The 17353-nt window shown below is 49.4% G+C and overlaps 1 protein-coding gene and 1 long non-coding RNA gene across 7 annotated transcripts; one reads left to right on the top strand and one right to left on the bottom strand.

Annotated features, from left to right (window-relative positions):
• Positions 1 to 2570: 2570 nt before the first annotated feature.
• TRIM56 (tripartite motif containing 56) lies at positions 2571 to 10701 on the bottom strand. 4 transcript variants are annotated; one of them, XM_072837307.1, is made up of 4 exons: positions 10566 to 10701; positions 10349 to 10426; positions 9447 to 9579; positions 2571 to 9353 (listed from the first exon to the last, which is right to left on the bottom strand). In XM_072837307.1, the coding sequence occupies exon 4, from the start codon at positions 9350 to 9352 to the stop codon at positions 7037 to 7039; it is 2316 nt and encodes a 771-aa protein (XP_072693408.1). In that variant the 5' UTR covers position 9353; positions 9447 to 9579; positions 10349 to 10426; positions 10566 to 10701; the 3' UTR covers positions 2571 to 7036. The 4 variants fall into 4 exon arrangements, with proteins under 4 accessions (XP_072693408.1, XP_072693411.1, XP_072693409.1 ...); XM_072837310.1 differs by having other exon boundaries at positions 10364 to 10426; XM_072837308.1 differs by lacking the exon at positions 10566 to 10701 and adding an exon at positions 10528 to 10546.
• On the top strand, positions 9778 to 16894 carry LOC140639014 (uncharacterized). 3 transcript variants are annotated; one of them, XR_012035902.1, is made up of 3 exons: positions 9778 to 10180; positions 11357 to 12105; positions 12289 to 16894. It is a non-coding gene; the product is annotated as an uncharacterized lncRNA (long non-coding RNA). The 3 variants fall into 3 exon arrangements; XR_012035901.1 differs by lacking the exon at positions 9778 to 10180 and adding an exon at positions 10224 to 10618; XR_012035900.1 differs by lacking the exon at positions 9778 to 10180 and adding an exon at positions 10226 to 10455.
• Positions 16895 to 17353: the final 459 nt, after the last annotated feature.

Here is a 17353-nt window from a genome sequence, read left to right as displayed (position 1 = left end):
GGTGCATAATCTCCAACTTCACCTTCCTCATCTTTAAACCAGGGATGATAGTAATAGTTACCTTCTAGAGCAGTTGAGGGCCCTAAATGAGATAATACATGTAAAGTGCAAAGCAGGTAGGAAGGGGCCTGGCTCAGAGGAAATGTTCAATGGATATCATTCATTCATTCATTCATTCATTCATTCATTCATTATCTACTATATCCCAGGCATTATTCTATGGGTGTAGAATAGATCAGTGCAAAAAACAGGCAAAAGCCCTGTCCTTCCCAGGGTGGCAACTGGAGAAGAAAAAAAAAAAAGGTAAACAATACATAAACAGGACAAATAATTAAATAAAATAGTAGAAGTGGAAGTTTGAAGGACTGGGGTGGGAGGGACAGCAGAGTGGGATTACAGTTTTTGGATAACTTCACTCTTATTCATGCCTCCTTTCTAAGGAGGAGGGATAAACCCCTTTTGCCCCAGGGCCTGCCCAGGCCATGGAGTAGCCTGTTCCTCCCTCTGCTGACTAGGTTTTAGCACAAATTCACTCATTTGTTCTTTCAGCCAACAAATATTTACAGAACACCTGATTGTGGGATGCTCCATGTGAATGAGAAGTTCTTGTTCTGGGGAGGAGGGGACTGTGTGTGAATAATCTAGGTGAGAAAATGACTGGGGTCGCTGGCGGGGACAAGCAGATCTGTGTGCCCTGCATGATGACCTACAACCTCTGTGTCTCTCCCTCCCCCGGATTCGGGGGCTGTTTTCTGCTGGTAAGTTGATGGACTGTCCCTACCTTAGTGTTAAGGGGAGACAATTCTTTATGTCTGAGGGGGAAGAGACATTTTCTGAGACCTTTGAACAAAATCAACCAGAGAGCCCCATTCCTTTGCCCTCAGCAGTAGAGGAGGGATGCTGTGACCATCTGCCCAGTGGTGTGCCCAGCCCATGACATGTGCCCACCTCCCCGCCCCTACAGTGAGGCCCTTATAAGGAGGCTGGCCTCACCCTGGCCACGCAGTGAAGGGGAGAGAGGTCCCTAGAGTCTGTGGCCATGGCACCCTGCTGCAGACCCCAAGGCTGAGAGGGAAAGGAGCAGCCCCACTGTCTCTGGGGCTGCCTTCTCAACCACAGAGGAGGAGAGACCCAGATCTGAGGGAGGAGGTTTGGCCACATGGCCAGGAACCCCAGGCCGTGTGCGTCTGACCACAGAGGCAAATGCTCCGCCTTGGGGTCTGGAGCTGGGAACAGGCCGTTCTGCCCGCAGTTACCGCTCACATGGACCACGGCTGGCTGTGTCTCCTGCGCCCGGCCCCCTCCGCTGCTGAGTCATGCTCCCCAGGGCTCACAGAGGCGCCGGTCCAAAGCCCGGCTGAGTCATTCGATGATGAATTGTGGAATTCTTATTCAGGCTGTCACCGCAGCAGTGGTGGGCCCCGACCCCCCACCCCCTGCTTCCCCACCAAGCCACTCAAAACATTCTCTCCTCCGCTGTCTTTCCTTCTCCATTTTGCTCACCAAGCCCCCACCCGCCTCCCACCCCGCCCCCGCCAGTGAGCGCTAGACAGTGGGATGCTCAGAAGTATCTCTGAGTTTCCCTTCCTGTGTCTAGATTCCAGACTTATTATAGGGACAAGGGCCTGGTCTGTGAGCTTAGGAAAGAACCTCTGATCTCTTTCCATTCAGCTGTCACTGATGAACAGAGGGAGAGCGACTCAGTCTCGGGATTCAGAGTTGGCTGGGGTCAGAATTTAAATCTACTCATCACGAGCAAGCCTCACCACCTTTGGTGTCCCTCTCTGTCAAATCATGTTAATGATTCCTACTTTGTAGGTGGAGGTTTCTGGAAGCCGAGGGGTAGGAAGCACAGGTAGGCAGGCTCTCAGTAACTGCGATTCTATGTTGGACAAGGAAGCCAGAGGTTGTGTGAGTTAGAAACAACACCTGAGCTCCTTCCCCTCTGGCTCAGCACAGCCAGTGGCGGGGGTGGGGTGGTGGTGGTGGTGGTGGTGGTGGTGGTATGTGTGTGTTTGCAGGAGCTCCTTGAGGGGTTCTGGAGACTAGTCAGAGCGGGCAGGGTTGGTTATCAGGCAGATCTTCCTAGAACCCTGATACCTCCCAGCCCTGCAGGGCCCACTGTGCATGCTGGAAGGTGCCCACAGATCCTTGTTTGGTTCCTTCAAACCAGAAAACAAGCGGAGACCAGTGGTGGGCACAGGCACCCTGACTGGGGCCCCTGGCCTGCCTTCCCCAACCCCCAACACCTTCATGCAATTGTACTCCACATGACTGTGCCCACATGCAGTCTTACAGAACCAGGTCACCTGCTGGCTCCCGCCAAGGCTTATCCTGGAAGATTCACATCTCTGCCCAGGGGCCCCCTCTGTCTATAAGTGGGAGTGGAGGGACTGGGGAGGGCACATGCGGTGTCTGTACCAGTCACTCCGCTCCAACAGTGTCCTCCAAGGGCTGTGTGTTCGCATCTTTGGAGCTACAGCAGGGGTGGTCATGACATCTGGTGCCCTTTGCTCTCTGAGCTTTGGTGTTGACAGTTCCCCATAGTCATGAATCCATCTAAGAAAAGGTTCATGATTTTCCAATTTATTAAGAAACAAAAGAATGATATGAAGTATACAAAGGAAGGAAAGCTTACCACGCAGATCCTTCGGCCCACAGCAACTAAGAAAAATTCACTGGGCTGACACCATGGGTACTGAGGTCCCGATTCTGTTTTCAGCCTCATCTCTCTCTTGGCTGCCAAGCCAACCAGTTCAAACTTTCTCCCAAGACAAGTCAGGTTATGTTCCCAAAACTCCTTCCTAATCACCTCCCTATATATAGGCCCTTCTCTACCTGGTCCTGAAGGTTCCTCACCTGGGGCTTCAGGTGAGGTCCTGCCCGACCCCACTGTACCTACTCCACTCCTGTAAAAGGCATCCATGGTCCCCAGAAAAACCTATTTTTGCTCCTATCCTGATCCATTTAATTAAACTATATTTGTGAACCAGTGGGCAGGCTGGTTCTGCTAGTTTGAGTCAAATCACCTATTTTCCTAAGCCTGCCACTGAACTTGATCTTTCTACGGCTCGATCGTCTTCTCGAGTGTGCTCCGGCAGCCCTCTGCCCCAGCTAGTCCCAAACCGCTACCCTCCCCAGCCCACCCCCGAGGCAGACCTGTTCAATCTCCACTTCATTTGCAGGGTATCTGCGCTCGTCAGCTGCCCTGCCACGGAGAGATGGTCCAACACCTGCTCTTGGCCCCCACCTGTTGAATCCTGCCCAGCCCAGATCACTGGCCGCACCAATGTCCTCGGAAGATTTCTGCCTTCCCTCTCAGACCTCCGCCCCTCTGGAATTCTATCTCTATAGCATGTATAAGAATGACAGGGCTTTATAGATACAGAAATAAGAAGATTACGATGGCGGGAGAGCTAGCCCCACCCAAATTATATTACCTCTAAACTATCAAAAGATCGGGCCACGCCTGCCATCTTGAACTTTTCCTAAGAGCCTACGGTTATCAGTCCTTTGTTGGCAGTCTGGTTCTCTGCTGGATTTTAGGAACAGCACTCTTAGCAAGCGAGCCATTGGTCCCCTCTGCTCCTATAGTTACTGCTGTGTCTTACATATGGCTTTTTCAAATAGCTGCTACAAAGCAAAACAAAACACCTCCTCCAAAGGAAAAACAGGTCATAACTCTACCTGGACCTTCTTGAGCTTTGACCTCACGATACGTTCATATAACATCCCCACGCAGGCTTCCATGTTAGAAGAGTCTAAGTTAGGTCAGTATGGGTCGGCTGAGCTTGCTCCTGACCCATACCTCAGATTTAAGCCGTATGTATGGTACACAAAGCACTTCCCCGTGCTCCTCACCCAGGACTCACAAACAACCCTGTGAGGTGGGTGTGGTGCCTAATGTGATCCTCATGTTACTGCTATACCAACTGAGGCTCAGAGAAGTTAGGAAGCTAGCCCAGATCACACAGCTATTTCATAGAGGAGCCGGCACTCAATCCAGGTCTCTGCTGTCTCATTCCCTCCCCTTTATGAGACACAAAGACTATGGGAGAAGTTTTCTACTCCCTCTCTCTCTACCCAAACCACATGCTTCTTTCACCAGTATATCCACAACCTCGAAAGTCCCAGACACAAAATGGGATGATTGATCAAGTTAATGGTCATAGTCCAATGCAGGGTGTGTGTGTGTGTGTGTGTGTGTGTATGTATGGGGGAGGTGTTGTATCTTTCAGGATGTTCCTGGTTTCGTAACATCTGTAGTTTAAACAAGAACTTTCTCGTGGTGCTGAGTGGTCCTAGGTCATGGTTACAGTTTTGCTCCCAAATTATGCTCAATGCTGCATTTCCCTTCCCTCTCACATTTTGTCAGTGTGTTGTGCCTTCCTACCCCTGTCCCTTAATGAGGAAAAGTTAGTACTTTCATCATTCTTCCAATGCCCACCTTCCCAGGATTCCTACAGCTTCCAGGAAAGTCATGTGGTCCCTGCAGCTCTAGAAGGTATATGATCCCCCAGAGCCTATGACCCACCAGGTCCCCCTTCACACACAAGCAAGGCACCCCAATCTCATCTCTTGTGTGACCCAGAGCTGGGCCACCCCCTGGGAGGTTTAGGTGGACTGTGTCCACAGTGCCCCCTACCAGAGATTTCCCACCAGCCAAGATTTTAGACAACTTGGTTGGCTGGGGCTGAGACATCTGAAGTGTCCTTTTTCTAGGCATTAATTCATTTCACAAATGTTCATTGAGCACCTACTATGAGCCATTGCTGTGCTCTCTGCAAGTAGAGCTGCAAAGAAGAGAAAACATTGTCCCCATCCCCATCCCCATACAACTCACCCTACACAATTGGTTCCGTAGAAACACCACTTGGCTTCCAATTGGTCTGAATTAGTTGGTGAGCTCAGCAAGAACTTCCCCTGCCTTGGGGACACCCCACAATGATCTGATCACCCCAGAGGACTCTGTGACCTCTGCATACGTCCCCAGGGCAGGTTTCATGGTCATTCACCAGACAGGCTCTTCTTCCCTGTGGGGCCCTGGCCAGTTGGGATTCTCCCCCAACTCCTGCCTCTCCTTCAACCGGACAGTCTCATTTGTGCTAACTGACACATTCATTTGCAAATCCAATAGCTATTCTCGAATATCATTTATAGAGGTTTATTTTTTTGATGCAAATATTCAAGCATATATGTTATGTAATGGTCAATAATAACTGAAGTAGGAATGTGTATATATGAGTAACAGCACGAAAGGACCAGAACCCAGTCTCCCAAATCACTATTTACAAATGTTGAACCTATTTCCACTCGATAACTATTCAGAAATACTTTTACCTTGTTGCTATCATTATGTGATCATCATTCCAAATTCTCTCTCTCCCTTTCTCTCTCTTTTTTTTTTTTTTGCTGTGATTGCATCACATAGCATCATATTTTTCAAAATAGTTCTCATAGTTGTCATATGTGAAGGCAATAGCTCATCGTCTTAATAGACCACAATCTTCTCGCCTGTCCCCCACAGCCAAGCAGTTTCCAATTGATGACTGTGATATAGAGGTGGCCACAAATATCTCTGTGCAAATACTTTCTTTCTTTTGAATTATTTTCCCAGAATGTATTCCCCAAAGTGAGATAACTTAGTCTTACAGTCATTTCTTTCTACCTTTGTCAAGTATTGCCAAACTGCTCTCCAAAAAAGCATGACTCCCTGGTGCCGGGAGTCTATTTCTCCACGACATATTTTTAAAATGTATTTCTGATGGATGCAAGGGGTTGACTTTATTTGATTGTTTCCTAACGCTGGTCTGTGTGAGTTACCTCCTGGGGGCCAGCCTGTTTGGTCTTCTGAACCAAGTAGATCTCTTGGTCACTGCTTCTACTAGAGGCTCATGGTCCTTATTCGGACCAATTCTACATAGCTTCCTCCCCTTAACTGGTTTTCCTTTCATCTTTCAGTATTCTTTGCTGTGCAAATGTCTGAAGTTCTTATATAATTGAATTTATCTGCTTGACATTGATGATTTTCCCTATTGCTTCAATGAATGAGCAATGACCTCTCCAGAAAAGGGGCTTCTTCTCCCCACTCCTAATGCCCTGCGCTTTCCCTCTGGACTTGTCCAAAATCCCTCTGGTTCCCATGAACATTCCATCGTTCACAATCCCTACATTAAATTCCCTTTGGTCGTCTCAAGACAGCCCCTGGCTCAACATGTCCACCTCGGTTCTGGCTCTGCCACTGCCCATGCAAGAGACCAGTGGTCACAGCTCACCTCCAACGGAATCCTTCCCTGTAGATTTCATTCCTCCTCCCGGCCCAGACCCACTACTGACTTCTCAGGTTTTCCAGCTGGTTTGGCCCCATGGCCCCACACCTAGCCCTCAGGGCTAGAACTAGGTTATTTCCCTCAGCAATAACAGCCTACCTGAGGGCAAATCCCGTCACCCTTCAGTTCAGCCAAACGAAGGCCAGATTTTCTGTCCTTCACTGGGGGACACCATGACCAGAGGAGCCTCTACTTCCTGGCTGCGGCCATTTCAAAATCCTACGCCTCTTATGACCTGGCGTCCCCCTGAGGGGAAGCTGGGTTCTCAACTCTCTTCCAGAAGGCACACACCTGACATACCCTGAGCCCTGCTTGGCTTGGAGGATTCCTTCTACCAACCCTCCCTGAGCCACTGCATTGGGGAATGGTTTCGAAGAACGCAAATTGGCACAGGGTTACGAATTTCAGAAACCTAATTTATAAGGGCATCAGCAGAGGCAGACAGTCACCCACAAAAAGCAGGAGGCCTAGGTAGCCCCCGGCACCCTCCTCCCCTGTTTCTGAGAGCCGTGGTCATACCACCGCCCTTGGTCCCATCCCTGCACACCGAAGAGGGGTTGGCAGTTTGGCACTTCACATTGAAAGGTTGCCAGCCCCTGCCCTCCGGGAAATGCCCTCAGCCACCACATCCCATGGCAGCCTTGCCTCCATCGTCCCTCCCTACAGCCCCCCCACCCCTCCCCCAGACCCTCCCCAGTCCTAGCCCTTTAACTATCAGGAGAGCGGACCCGAAAGACATGGATGGTCCCGTTACTGAGAGACACGACCAGATGCCTGCCGTCCACCATGGTGGTCACTCTGGGCTTTTCCAGGCCGTGATAAGCTGTCAGGAAGTCGCCCAGCAGTGACCCCTTCGGATCTAGGATCACCACCTTGTTGACCTCGCGAAGGGTCAGAAAGATGTAGCCTTTCTTATCTACAGACACAGAGCCTGGCTGGCAGCCGTGCAGGCCTGGCCCCCGGTACTCCCCAATCACCTGGCCCAGCCCATCACAGACCACCACACTATTCTGCTGCCAGTCGGAGCCAACAAAGTTGCCCTGGGGGCTGGTGGTCAGGAACACCAGTGCCCGCAGGCCCCTGTTAGCCTTGCCCCCCGGGATAAACCGGGTGGCCAGGCTGCCTTCCATGTTGTACACCTCCACGTGGCCTGACACGCTCACGGCCACCCGGTCCCCACTTGGCATCGCAGCCACAGCGTGGCTGGCCTGGGAGAGGCTCAGGGCCCGGCGCCACTGCACTTCGCCATCAGGGCTGATGAGGTAGAGCCTTGCACCAGCCGAGAAGGCCACTGCCCCCTGCAGGGCGGCCACGCTGCACGGGGAGCAGCCCTCAGGGACGGGTACCGCGCCCCTGTAGTCACCGCTGAGGGAGAAGCGCTTCAGTGCCCTGTTCTGCTCGTCGGCCACCAGGATCTCCCGGGGGCCAAAGGGACAGAGCCCTGTGATCCGAGGAGACCGCTTGTCTCCAGGCATCCGTGTGGGGAAGCTGCAGGAAAAAATGGGCCTGGGGAGGAGGCCAGAGCCCTCCAAGTTCAGCCCGGGTGCTGGGCTGGGCTCCCGGGAAATTGACTTGAGCCTGCCTTTGAACTTCCTCTTTTTGTTGGATCTGCCACCCCTTGGGGTCTGGGCTCCTTCATCTTCTAGGGGTGTCTGGGCTCTGCCCTCTTTTGGGGTCTGGGCTCCATCTTCCTGGGGTGTCTTGGCTCTGTCCTCCTTTGGGGTCTGGGCTCCATCTTCCTGGGGTGTCTGGGCTCTGTTCTCCTTTGGGGCATAAGCTCCATCCCTGCTCTGGGGCTGGATTGCACCTTGTCTCTCTGACTTGGCTCCATCCTCTCTCCGGCTCTGAGTTTCATCCCCTCCCTGGCTTCCAGCTTCATCCTTCCCACTGTCTTTCTGGGGCTGCTGCTCCTCAAAGGAGAGCCGTAGCAGGCGGCAGTTCTTGTCCAGGAGCCCAGGATGGAGCTCCAGCTGGGGCAGCAGGCAGGGGGCTGGCCCAGGCATCCAGGGACAACCCTGCAGCTGCCGGAGCCTCTGGGCAATCGCCCCTTCCAGCGAGAGTATCTCAGCCTCGCGGCCCAGGCTGAGCACCCGACGGGCAAAGGCAGCCGCAGCCCTGGCCACTTGCTCCCGGCTCTCCAGCTCCCCCAGTCTCTCCCGAGCAGCCTCCTCGGCAGCCTCCACATGGGCCCGTAGCTGCCCCAGCACCTCCTGCTTCTGGGCCAGGAGGGCCCGGAGGACCCCCTCAGCCACCTCCTCCACCTGTGTCCCCACCTTAGCAGCTTGCTCCCGCAGACGGGCCAAGGCTTCCTTTTCCACCATCCGGGCGGACTCGAGCTCAGCCAGGTTGTTGTCCACACCTGCCAGCAGCTCCTCCAGGCCTGGCCTCCGGGCGCGCACAGCCTCAGCCAGTGGGAGGCAGGGGTGGTCCAAGTGGGGGTCCAGGCGGCACTCGCGGCACAGCAGCTGAGAGCAGGGCTGGCACAGGAAGCGCAGAGCCTCCCCGGGGTGCTGGGGGCACTGGGCCGCCTGGCGCTCCCGGGCCTCCTCGTCGTACCAGCCTGCCCGGTAGCCCACCAGGTCCACCACCCGGTGGGTGTGGGTCTGCCGGGTGCAGCGGTGCCCATCAGCACAGGCCTGGCACAGGTCATCCGCACAGTCCAGGCACCGGGCCGTGGCTGGCCCCCCTGTGCCGGCCCCCCCCATCAGGGGACACAGCGCACAGGCTGGCTTCCCCGCGCGCAAGTCTCCACCAGCCCGGGCCCTCACCAAATCCAGCAGCCCGTTGACAAAGAAGTTGGTCTTGAAGGCGGCCACGCCTGCCGGTGGCACAGGCACCGTCTCCCGGCACTCGGGGCATCGGAGGTGGCCGCCCTCGGCCAGCTGGGCCAGGCAGTCCTGGCAGTAGGTGTGCAGGCAGGGCAACGTTTTGGGTGCCCGAAGCTGCTCCAGACATATTTTACAGGCCAGGAAATCGCTGCTCAGGGCTTCCAGTAGGGAGGGCGAGGATCCCTGGGAAACCATGCTGCAAGCGAGGGGTCAGGGTCAGAGGGCAGAGGGTACCTGCCAGCCTGCCTCTCCCCCCATCCTCAAGCCCCACCAGGTTCTGGGGTCTCACCTGAATGGCCAGGAATCTTCTTCTGATCTTGCAGAGCTTGTGGCCACTTGCTCTTGAGCTAGGGAGCTCCCCCGCTCCGTACATACATTCAACAAAAGTGCAAAAGCAAACACTGCTTGCCTTGTGCCTAGGGCTGTGAGAAATGATAAGACCAAGAAGTCCAGCCTTAGGGAGTTAAGAGTGAAATGATTAGCACCCCAGGGTGACAGGCCTATAGCTAGTGTGATGCTAGCCCTGTGTGAGTGGTCCTGAGGTCCTGCTAGGGGCAGGTGCTGGGGTGGGGGCAGGTAGAGAGGACACAGGGGAGGGTCCAGCGGGAAGCTGGAGCAGGATACGGGGGCCCAGTTCCTGCATCCCACATACACTAGACCCTGGAAGCAGCACCTGGTGGGGGCCCTCCTTCTGCTGGACTTCCTTGGTAGGAGTTCTGAAGCAGAAAGAAGGCAGGCTATGGGGAAGGGGCTGTCCTGCTGTCCTTCTAGCTGCTAAACCTCGGGGCCACCAGAGCCTGTGCCTCATCTGCTAGAGGCCTTTCTGCCTGCCTCCTGCAAGGGGCTTCTGCTTTCCTAGAAGCCTCTGGAAGGGGGAGCTGTGTGGGTCCGTGACTCTCCCCAGATGCCAGCACAGTGGAATAATCCCCCAGGAAGAGACTGCGGTGAGGGAGTGTCCCCCAAACTTCTGGGGAGTGGGGGCCGGGAGGCGAGGCCAACAGAGGGACAGAGGGTCTCTCCCAGGTAAGCATCAGGCCTCTGGTTCCAGAGTGGGGCGATCTGTGCCGCACCCCCTCCCTTCTCCTCCCGCCTTCCGGGCCCCTCCCCTCCCCCTTCCTCTTCCTCCCGCTCCCTTCCCCCCATTCCCTCCAGCTCAGCTCCTCCTTCCTCTGCCCTCCCGGCCCTCCTTACCGGGCCTGAGCTGACCTTGGGCTCCAGGATGGGGAGTGGGGAGCCCCCCGAGGCCAGGACGCTGCTGTGGCTGGGTGCCTGAGGGAGAAACAAAACTGAAACTAATGGTACTTCTGCAACTTCCGTCCCCAGCCCGGGACACCGACTTGCACGGCTTCAGGCCCCGCCTTCTTCCCTACCCCAGCCCGGATCTCTTCCTCAGGAGGGGGGCCTTTACCCTGGCCGCCAGGCCCCTCCTGCAGGCCCCGGGGGCTGGGTGGGCCTCCCCAGGTGGGCCTGCCGCCTCTAGCCTCTGGATCCAGCTCAGCCAGCTAAGTGTATTTGTGGCACACGCAGAGGAACTGCCTGAGGACGAGTCCTCTGAGGGGAGAAATTAGAGATCCTCCGTGATTCAGAAGCAGTAACTAGAGCCCAGTCCTAGGGCCAGGTCTCCAGTGAGGCAGCATAGCTGTAAATCCAGTCCTAGGTGTGGCCCTTCATGCCACAGACTTTTGCAGAGCCAGGACAGAGGCATTGGAACCAGATGAGGAGCTTTGGAGCTGATAAGTCAGCGAAGGCTTCCTAGAAGAAGCATCACTTGAGTTGAGCTTGAAGGGCACGCAGGATTTTGGGAAGAACACAGGGAAGAACATTCTGGGAATCTAGTACAGCAAGCCCGTGGGTACAGAGGAATGAAATACCCTCAACCCTTCCCAGTGGCTCCAAGTAATTTGGGATGGTTTACGGGGAAGGGGACATGTGAGCGACATCAGGTGAGGTTATGGAGGGAGGCAGTGGCCAGATCGTAGAGGATCTTCTATTCTCTGTGATGGAGTCTGTGTTTTATCCAAAAAGTCAAAAGAAACCATTGAAGGATATTTTCCCCCATATCTTATGAAGAATTTGAAGCACAGAAAATGTTGAAGGAATTGCCACAAACACTCATATACGTACCACTTAGATTCTACAGTTAAGAAACAACCATTGATGTATTATGTTGTCTATCAGTGTGCCTCCCTCTGTTCACAGTGGCAGAATTTCAGCAGGACATTGACCCAAGGAAAGCTCATTCTGGCAGCAGGGTCCAGGTAAAACGTGGAAGGATCTGGAGCCGAGATGGTGGCCATAGGACCGAGAAGAGGGTGGAGGATGGGATCCTTATAAGGCTGCTATTGTTGAAGGCAACGAAGCCCACGAAGCCCATGGCGCTGGTGACAGGTGCTGGGGAAGGAAGGTGAAGGAAGGAGGCAGGCTTTGAGGTCTGGAGGTCAGAAGGGAGGATAAGGCTGAGGACACCGAGGCTTGTGACCTTTCTATACTCTTCTGTGGTTTTGATGAAGTCTTACAATAGTGCCCAGAGCGAGAAGAGCAGGGCTGAGATGGCACCATGGGGACCAGACATTTCAGGGCAAACCAGGGTGGGGGTGGGGGCGTGAAGGAAGCTGAGAAGTAGTGGCCAGAGAAGCAGTGGGAACCCTAAGAGAGAGAAGATTGCAGGAGCCATGCTAGGGAATGCCCCACTTCCAGAAGACGGAGGTGGTCAACTGCTGCAGACCAGCCAGTCTAGCCAACAGATGGACATATCAGTACATGTGTGTCTACAAGCATATGCACACACCTGCATGTGTGTATGGCCTCTGTGTGTGATTCTTTATGAACACCAGGAGCGATCCGTCAGACGTCTACTGTAGCCAGACAGCTGCCGTGCACTGTGGACCATACAGAGATAAACAGGATATGTTCCCCACTCAAGAGGAGTTTTCAATCTAATAGGAGAGGTGAGAATTTTTACATATTGCAATATGAGAGAGCAAGGCAAATGTCAAAATCATCATCTCAGTGGCTTCTTTTTATTGGGTATTTACTGTGAGCATGGCACGGGTGTTGAAAACACAACCTGGTTTATTTATTTCTTTTTTAATTTTTAAAATATTTTCTTTATTTATTCATGTGAGACACAGAGAAAGAGGCAGAGACATAAGCAGAGGGAGAAGCAGGCTCCCTGCGGGGAGCCCGATGTGGAACTCAATCCCAGGACGCCGGGATCATGACCTGAGCCCGAGGCAGATGCTCAACCCCTGAGCCAGCGGTCCCCACAACCTGGTTTAATCGTCATGATAATCTGCTGACATAGGTAAGGTTATTGCCTCTGCTTTACAGATGAGGAAGCTAAGTTACGGAGAGAATAAGTCCATCACCCAAGGTCACATCAAGTGCCATGCCAATATGAGAGAGGGAGAGTGGTTTCTCCCAGAAGGATGGTGGTAGTGTGGGAATCAGGAGGGCTTCGTGGAAGAGGTGGCATTACAACAGCCTCCTACCCTGCCTCCCCAAACCCTGAATAATTGCTTACAGCACCTACGGTGTGCAGCTGGGCTCCAGGAAGACAGTTTCTTCCGCAGAGAACAGACTCCTAAGCAAAGGCATAACTCACCTCCAGCGAAATGATAAGCATTACCACAGAGACACACATGAGAGTGGGGTGTGCAGATTCTCCCTGGATGCTGGGGGTTCCTCAAGATAACCCCAGGGGGGAAGGAAGGCCTTTCACGGTGGCAGTTGGTTTTTTTTTTTTTTTTTTTCAGTTGGTTTGATAGAACTGGAGTGCAAGGGTCTGGAGGGAAGTGATAGGAGATGGGGCTGGGGAGGCAGAACAAAATTTAAAATTACCTGCCTAGGGCAGCCCGGATGGCTCAGCGGTTTAGTACCTGCCTTCGGCCCAGGGTCTGATCCTGGAGACCCGGGATTGAGTCCCACATTGGGCTCCCTGCATGGAGCCTGCTTCTCCCTCTGCCTGTGTCTCTGCCCCCCCACCCCCACCTCTCTCTCTCCCTGTGTGTCTCTCAGGAATAAATAAATAAAATCTTAAAAAAAAATAAAATTACCTGTCTAGAATCCTAGAAAGCCTTAAAGCAGTGAGTCACCATTTATAGGATTTTCATTAAGAAAGTGAGATTTGTGATGTAGGTACTTGGGGAGGGTGAGCTGAGCAAACATGTTTAATCTTAATTTATATCAATAATAGGGATCATGTAAACTTTAAAACACTCCTATCATCATTGTAACAAAAGAACTTTTTTCCTGTGTTTATTTCCTTTGGTCTCTGTTCCTATGAATATATTTTACTGTAATTATATTTATAGCATGCTTATACTTTTTGTTTACTTACCTAACAATGTTATGTCAACATTTTCTGTGGGATTTTTTTTGCTATTTACTTATTTATTTTAGAGAGGGAGAGGGGCAGAGGGAGAGAGAGAGAGAGAGAGAGAGAGAGAGAGTCTTAAGTAGACTCCCCGCTGAGCTTGGAAACCTACAATTCGGGGTTCAGTCCCAGGACTGTGAGATCATGACCTGAGCTGAAATTGAGAGTCGAACACTTAACCGACTGAGCCACTCAGATGCCTCAACATTTTTGGTGTTTCTATACATTCTTCATAATTATTACTGTTAACAGCTGCATAAATTATATGCTGTAATGTACTTAACTGTTTAGCAATATGCTGTTAAGCCAGCTTTCCCTCTTAGCAGTTTCCATGATGTAAATAATGGTGTAAATATTCCCAGTAGGGCTGATTTCATGCTCCCAATCATTTAACAACTGGCTGCAAAATTCCTAAAATTTAACAATGAGCTTTCAGGAGCCAGTCATCTTTGGAAGCTTTTAGAATCTTCTCTTTGTCCCCAGTATTCTGCATTTAGCAGCAAGTAGCGTCATGCTGAGCATTTATTGGGCTCTTTCGGTCTCAAAGCACATTTTCCTTCAGGTCTGGGAAATTCTCCTGTGTTGTTGAGGATTCTCTGCCCTTGGTTTCTCCGATTTCTCCTCCATTTCCCTCTCTGGAACTTCCACCATTCAGATGCAGGACCTCCCAGATGGGTCCTCCAATTTTGTGTTTTCTTCCATTTTCTATTTCTGTCTTATTGTACTACTTTCTAGAAGATTTCTTCAACTTAAGCCTCTAACTATTGTGTTTTTCAAATCTGCTGTCACAGTTTTATTTTATTTTATTTTATTTTATTTTTATTTTATTTATTTTATTTTATTTTTTGCTGTCACAGTTTTAATTAATGAGTATCCTATTTTTATTATCATTTTTTTGTAATAATACAAAAATAATACTCCCTTTCTGAGGACATGAATGTGGTGTGTGTGTGTGTGTGTGTTTCCTTTACTTTGGGTGGTTTCTGTTTACTCCCAAGTAGCTGTTTCTTCTTCCCTTCCTTCCTTCACCTTTTCCTCCCTCCCTCCCTCCCTCCCTCCCTCCCTCCCTCCCTCCCTCCCTTCCTTCCTCTCTTTTCCGGTGAATGTACAATTTATTATTTTATTTTATTTTATTTTATTTTATTTTATTTTATTTTTTTAATTTATTATTTTATATTTTAAAATTAGCATTCTGAGGTAGAATTTACACACAGTTAAAATCACCTATTTAAGTATATGGTTCTGTGAGTTTTGACAAATGCATATCGTTACTCATTATCAACACAATCATATATGGTACAATATAAAAAAAAGGAAATTGACTTTGGGACCAAATTGTTAACTAGATTGTAGACTTTATTCATTTTTCACCTTGTGTGTATGTGTCGTGTATAGTTCTATGCAGCTTTATTAAAAGTGCAGATGCATGTAATCACCACCATAATCAACATGCAGAACTACCCCATCAACACAAAGAAACTCCCTTCCCCCATCCCTAACTCCTGGCAGCCAGCCAGTGAGCTGTTGCTCACCTCTATAATTTTGCCATTTCAGGAATGTTACATAAATAAAGTCATAAAGCGTGAAACCTTTGGAGATCTACCCAAGTTATTATATACATGTCAATGGTTCATTCCTTTTCTTACAGGATAATATTACATTGTTTGGGAACTCAGTTTGTGTATCCATTCTCCTCTTGGAACACATTCAGATTGTTTCCAGTTTGTACTACTACAAATATAGCTACTGTAATAATTTCTCTACTGGTTTTGTGTTTAAGTTTTTAAGTCTCTGGGATAGAGGCTTAGAAGTATGACTTCTCAGTTGTGTGATAAGCATCGGTTTAATTTTAAAAGAAACGGCCCCAGGATTTTCCGGAGTGATTGTACCATTTTATCTTCTCATCAGGAATGTATGAGAGATTCAGTTTTTCTACATCATCACCAACATTTAGTTTTGTCAGATTTCTTTATTTTAGTTCTAATAGGTGTGACATCTCATCATGGTTTTAATTTGCATTTCCCTAATGGCTAATGACGTTGACTATCTTTTCACATGCTGATTTAACCATCCATATATCATCTTCTGTGAAATGTCTGTTCTTTTGCCAATTTTTTTTAAAGATTTTATTTACTTATTTCTGAGAGACGCACAGTGAGAGAGAGAGAGAGAGGCAGAGACACAGGCAGAGGGAGAAGCAAGCTCCATGCAGGGAGCCCAACATGGGACTCAATCCCGGGACTCCAGGGTCACGCCCTGGGCCGAAGGCAGGTGCTAAACCGCTGAGCCACCCAGGGATTCCCCATCTTTTGCCAGTTTTTTAATTAGAATTTTATTATTATTATTATTATTAGAGAGGGAGAGAGACAGAGGGGAGGAGAGGAGGGGCAGAGGAAGAGAGAGAGAGAGAAAAATCTCGTTTTTGTTTATTGCTAATTTATGGAACTATAACTGATTTTTATATTTTGATCTAGGATCTATGGCCTTGCTAAATTCACTTATTAGTTCTAATAGATTTTTTCTTCTTTTCATCAGTTCCTTAGGATATTCTATGTACAAGGCCATGCAATTTATGAATAAAGACAGTTTAATTTCTTCCAAGGATCCATTTCTTTAAAAGTAATCCGTATACCTTTAATATTTTTCTTTCCTTTTTGTACTGGCTGGCATCCACAAAAAATGTTGAATAATAGTGGTAAGAGCAGGTGTTCTTTTCTTGTTCTTGGTCATAGGGGAAACGCAGTCAGTCTTTCATCATTAGGTATGATGTTAGCTGTATGTTTTTGGCAGATGTCTTTTATCAGATTGAGGAAATCCCCTCTATTCCTGCTTTGTTGAGAGTCTTGAAGCTTTTAAAAATCATAATGAGAATTGAATTTTTCAAATTCTTTTTCTGCATCAGTTGAGAAAATCATGCATTTTTCCTTTGTTCTATTAATGTGATGTATTATTTTTAGAGTTCAAGCAACGTGGCATTCCTAGAATAAACTCCATTTAGTCATAGTGTATAATCCTGTTTATGTGTTGTTGGGTACAGTTGGACAATATTCTGTTGGGACACCTGGGTGACTCAGTGGTTAAGCGGCTGCCTTTGGCTCAGGGTGTGATCCTGGAGTCCTGGGACTGAGTCCCACTGAGTCCCAGACAGTTTCCCTCTGCCTATGTCTCTGCCTGTCTCTGGGTCTCTCGTGAATAAATAAATAAAATCTTCAAAAAAAATTTTTTTTGTTAAAAATTTTTGTGTCCAGGTACACCTGGCTGGCTCAGTCAGAACATGAAACTCTTGATCTCGGGTCATGAGTTCAAGTCCCATATTGTGTGTAGAGATTACTAAAAATAAATCAATAAAGACAAAAAAGTGAGTTCATGAGTCATATTGGTTTATTATTTTATTTTCTTGTCATGTCTTTGTCTGGCTTTGATATCAGGGTAATATGAACCTTATAAAAGGTTAGGAAGTGTTCTTTTCTCCTGTTTACTGAAAGGGTGTGTATAGAATTGGTATTATTTTTTCCCTAAAAGTTTGATAGATTCTTCAGCGAAGGAATGTTAGGCCTCGACTTTTCTGTGTGGGAAGGTTTTAAAATTATTCAATTTTTTTTTTCAGGCTATTGGTCAATTCAGATTTTCTTAATAGAGACAGTTACGGTAATTGGTGTGTTAATAGGAATTTGTTCATTTCATCTACGTTGCCTAATTTGTTTACATACAACTTTTCATAATGACCTCTATAATGCTTTTATTATTTAGGGTCTGTAGTAACTTCTCTGACATTACTGATTTGGGGAATCTGTGTCTTCTTTCTTTTTTTCTTGGTCAGT

Source organism: Canis lupus, chromosome 8 (assembly GCF_048164855.1).
Source record: "Canis lupus baileyi chromosome 8, mCanLup2.hap1, whole genome shotgun sequence".
NCBI classification, from domain to species: domain Eukaryota; kingdom Metazoa; phylum Chordata; class Mammalia; order Carnivora; family Canidae; genus Canis; species Canis lupus.
This window is presented reverse-complemented; position numbering and strand designations above follow the sequence as displayed.

Excerpts from the sequence above, each read along its gene's own strand:
- TRIM56 (XM_072837307.1), bottom strand. The coding sequence starts at position 9,352 with ATGGTTTCCCAGGGATCCTCGCCCTCCCTACTGGAAGCCCTGAGCAGC.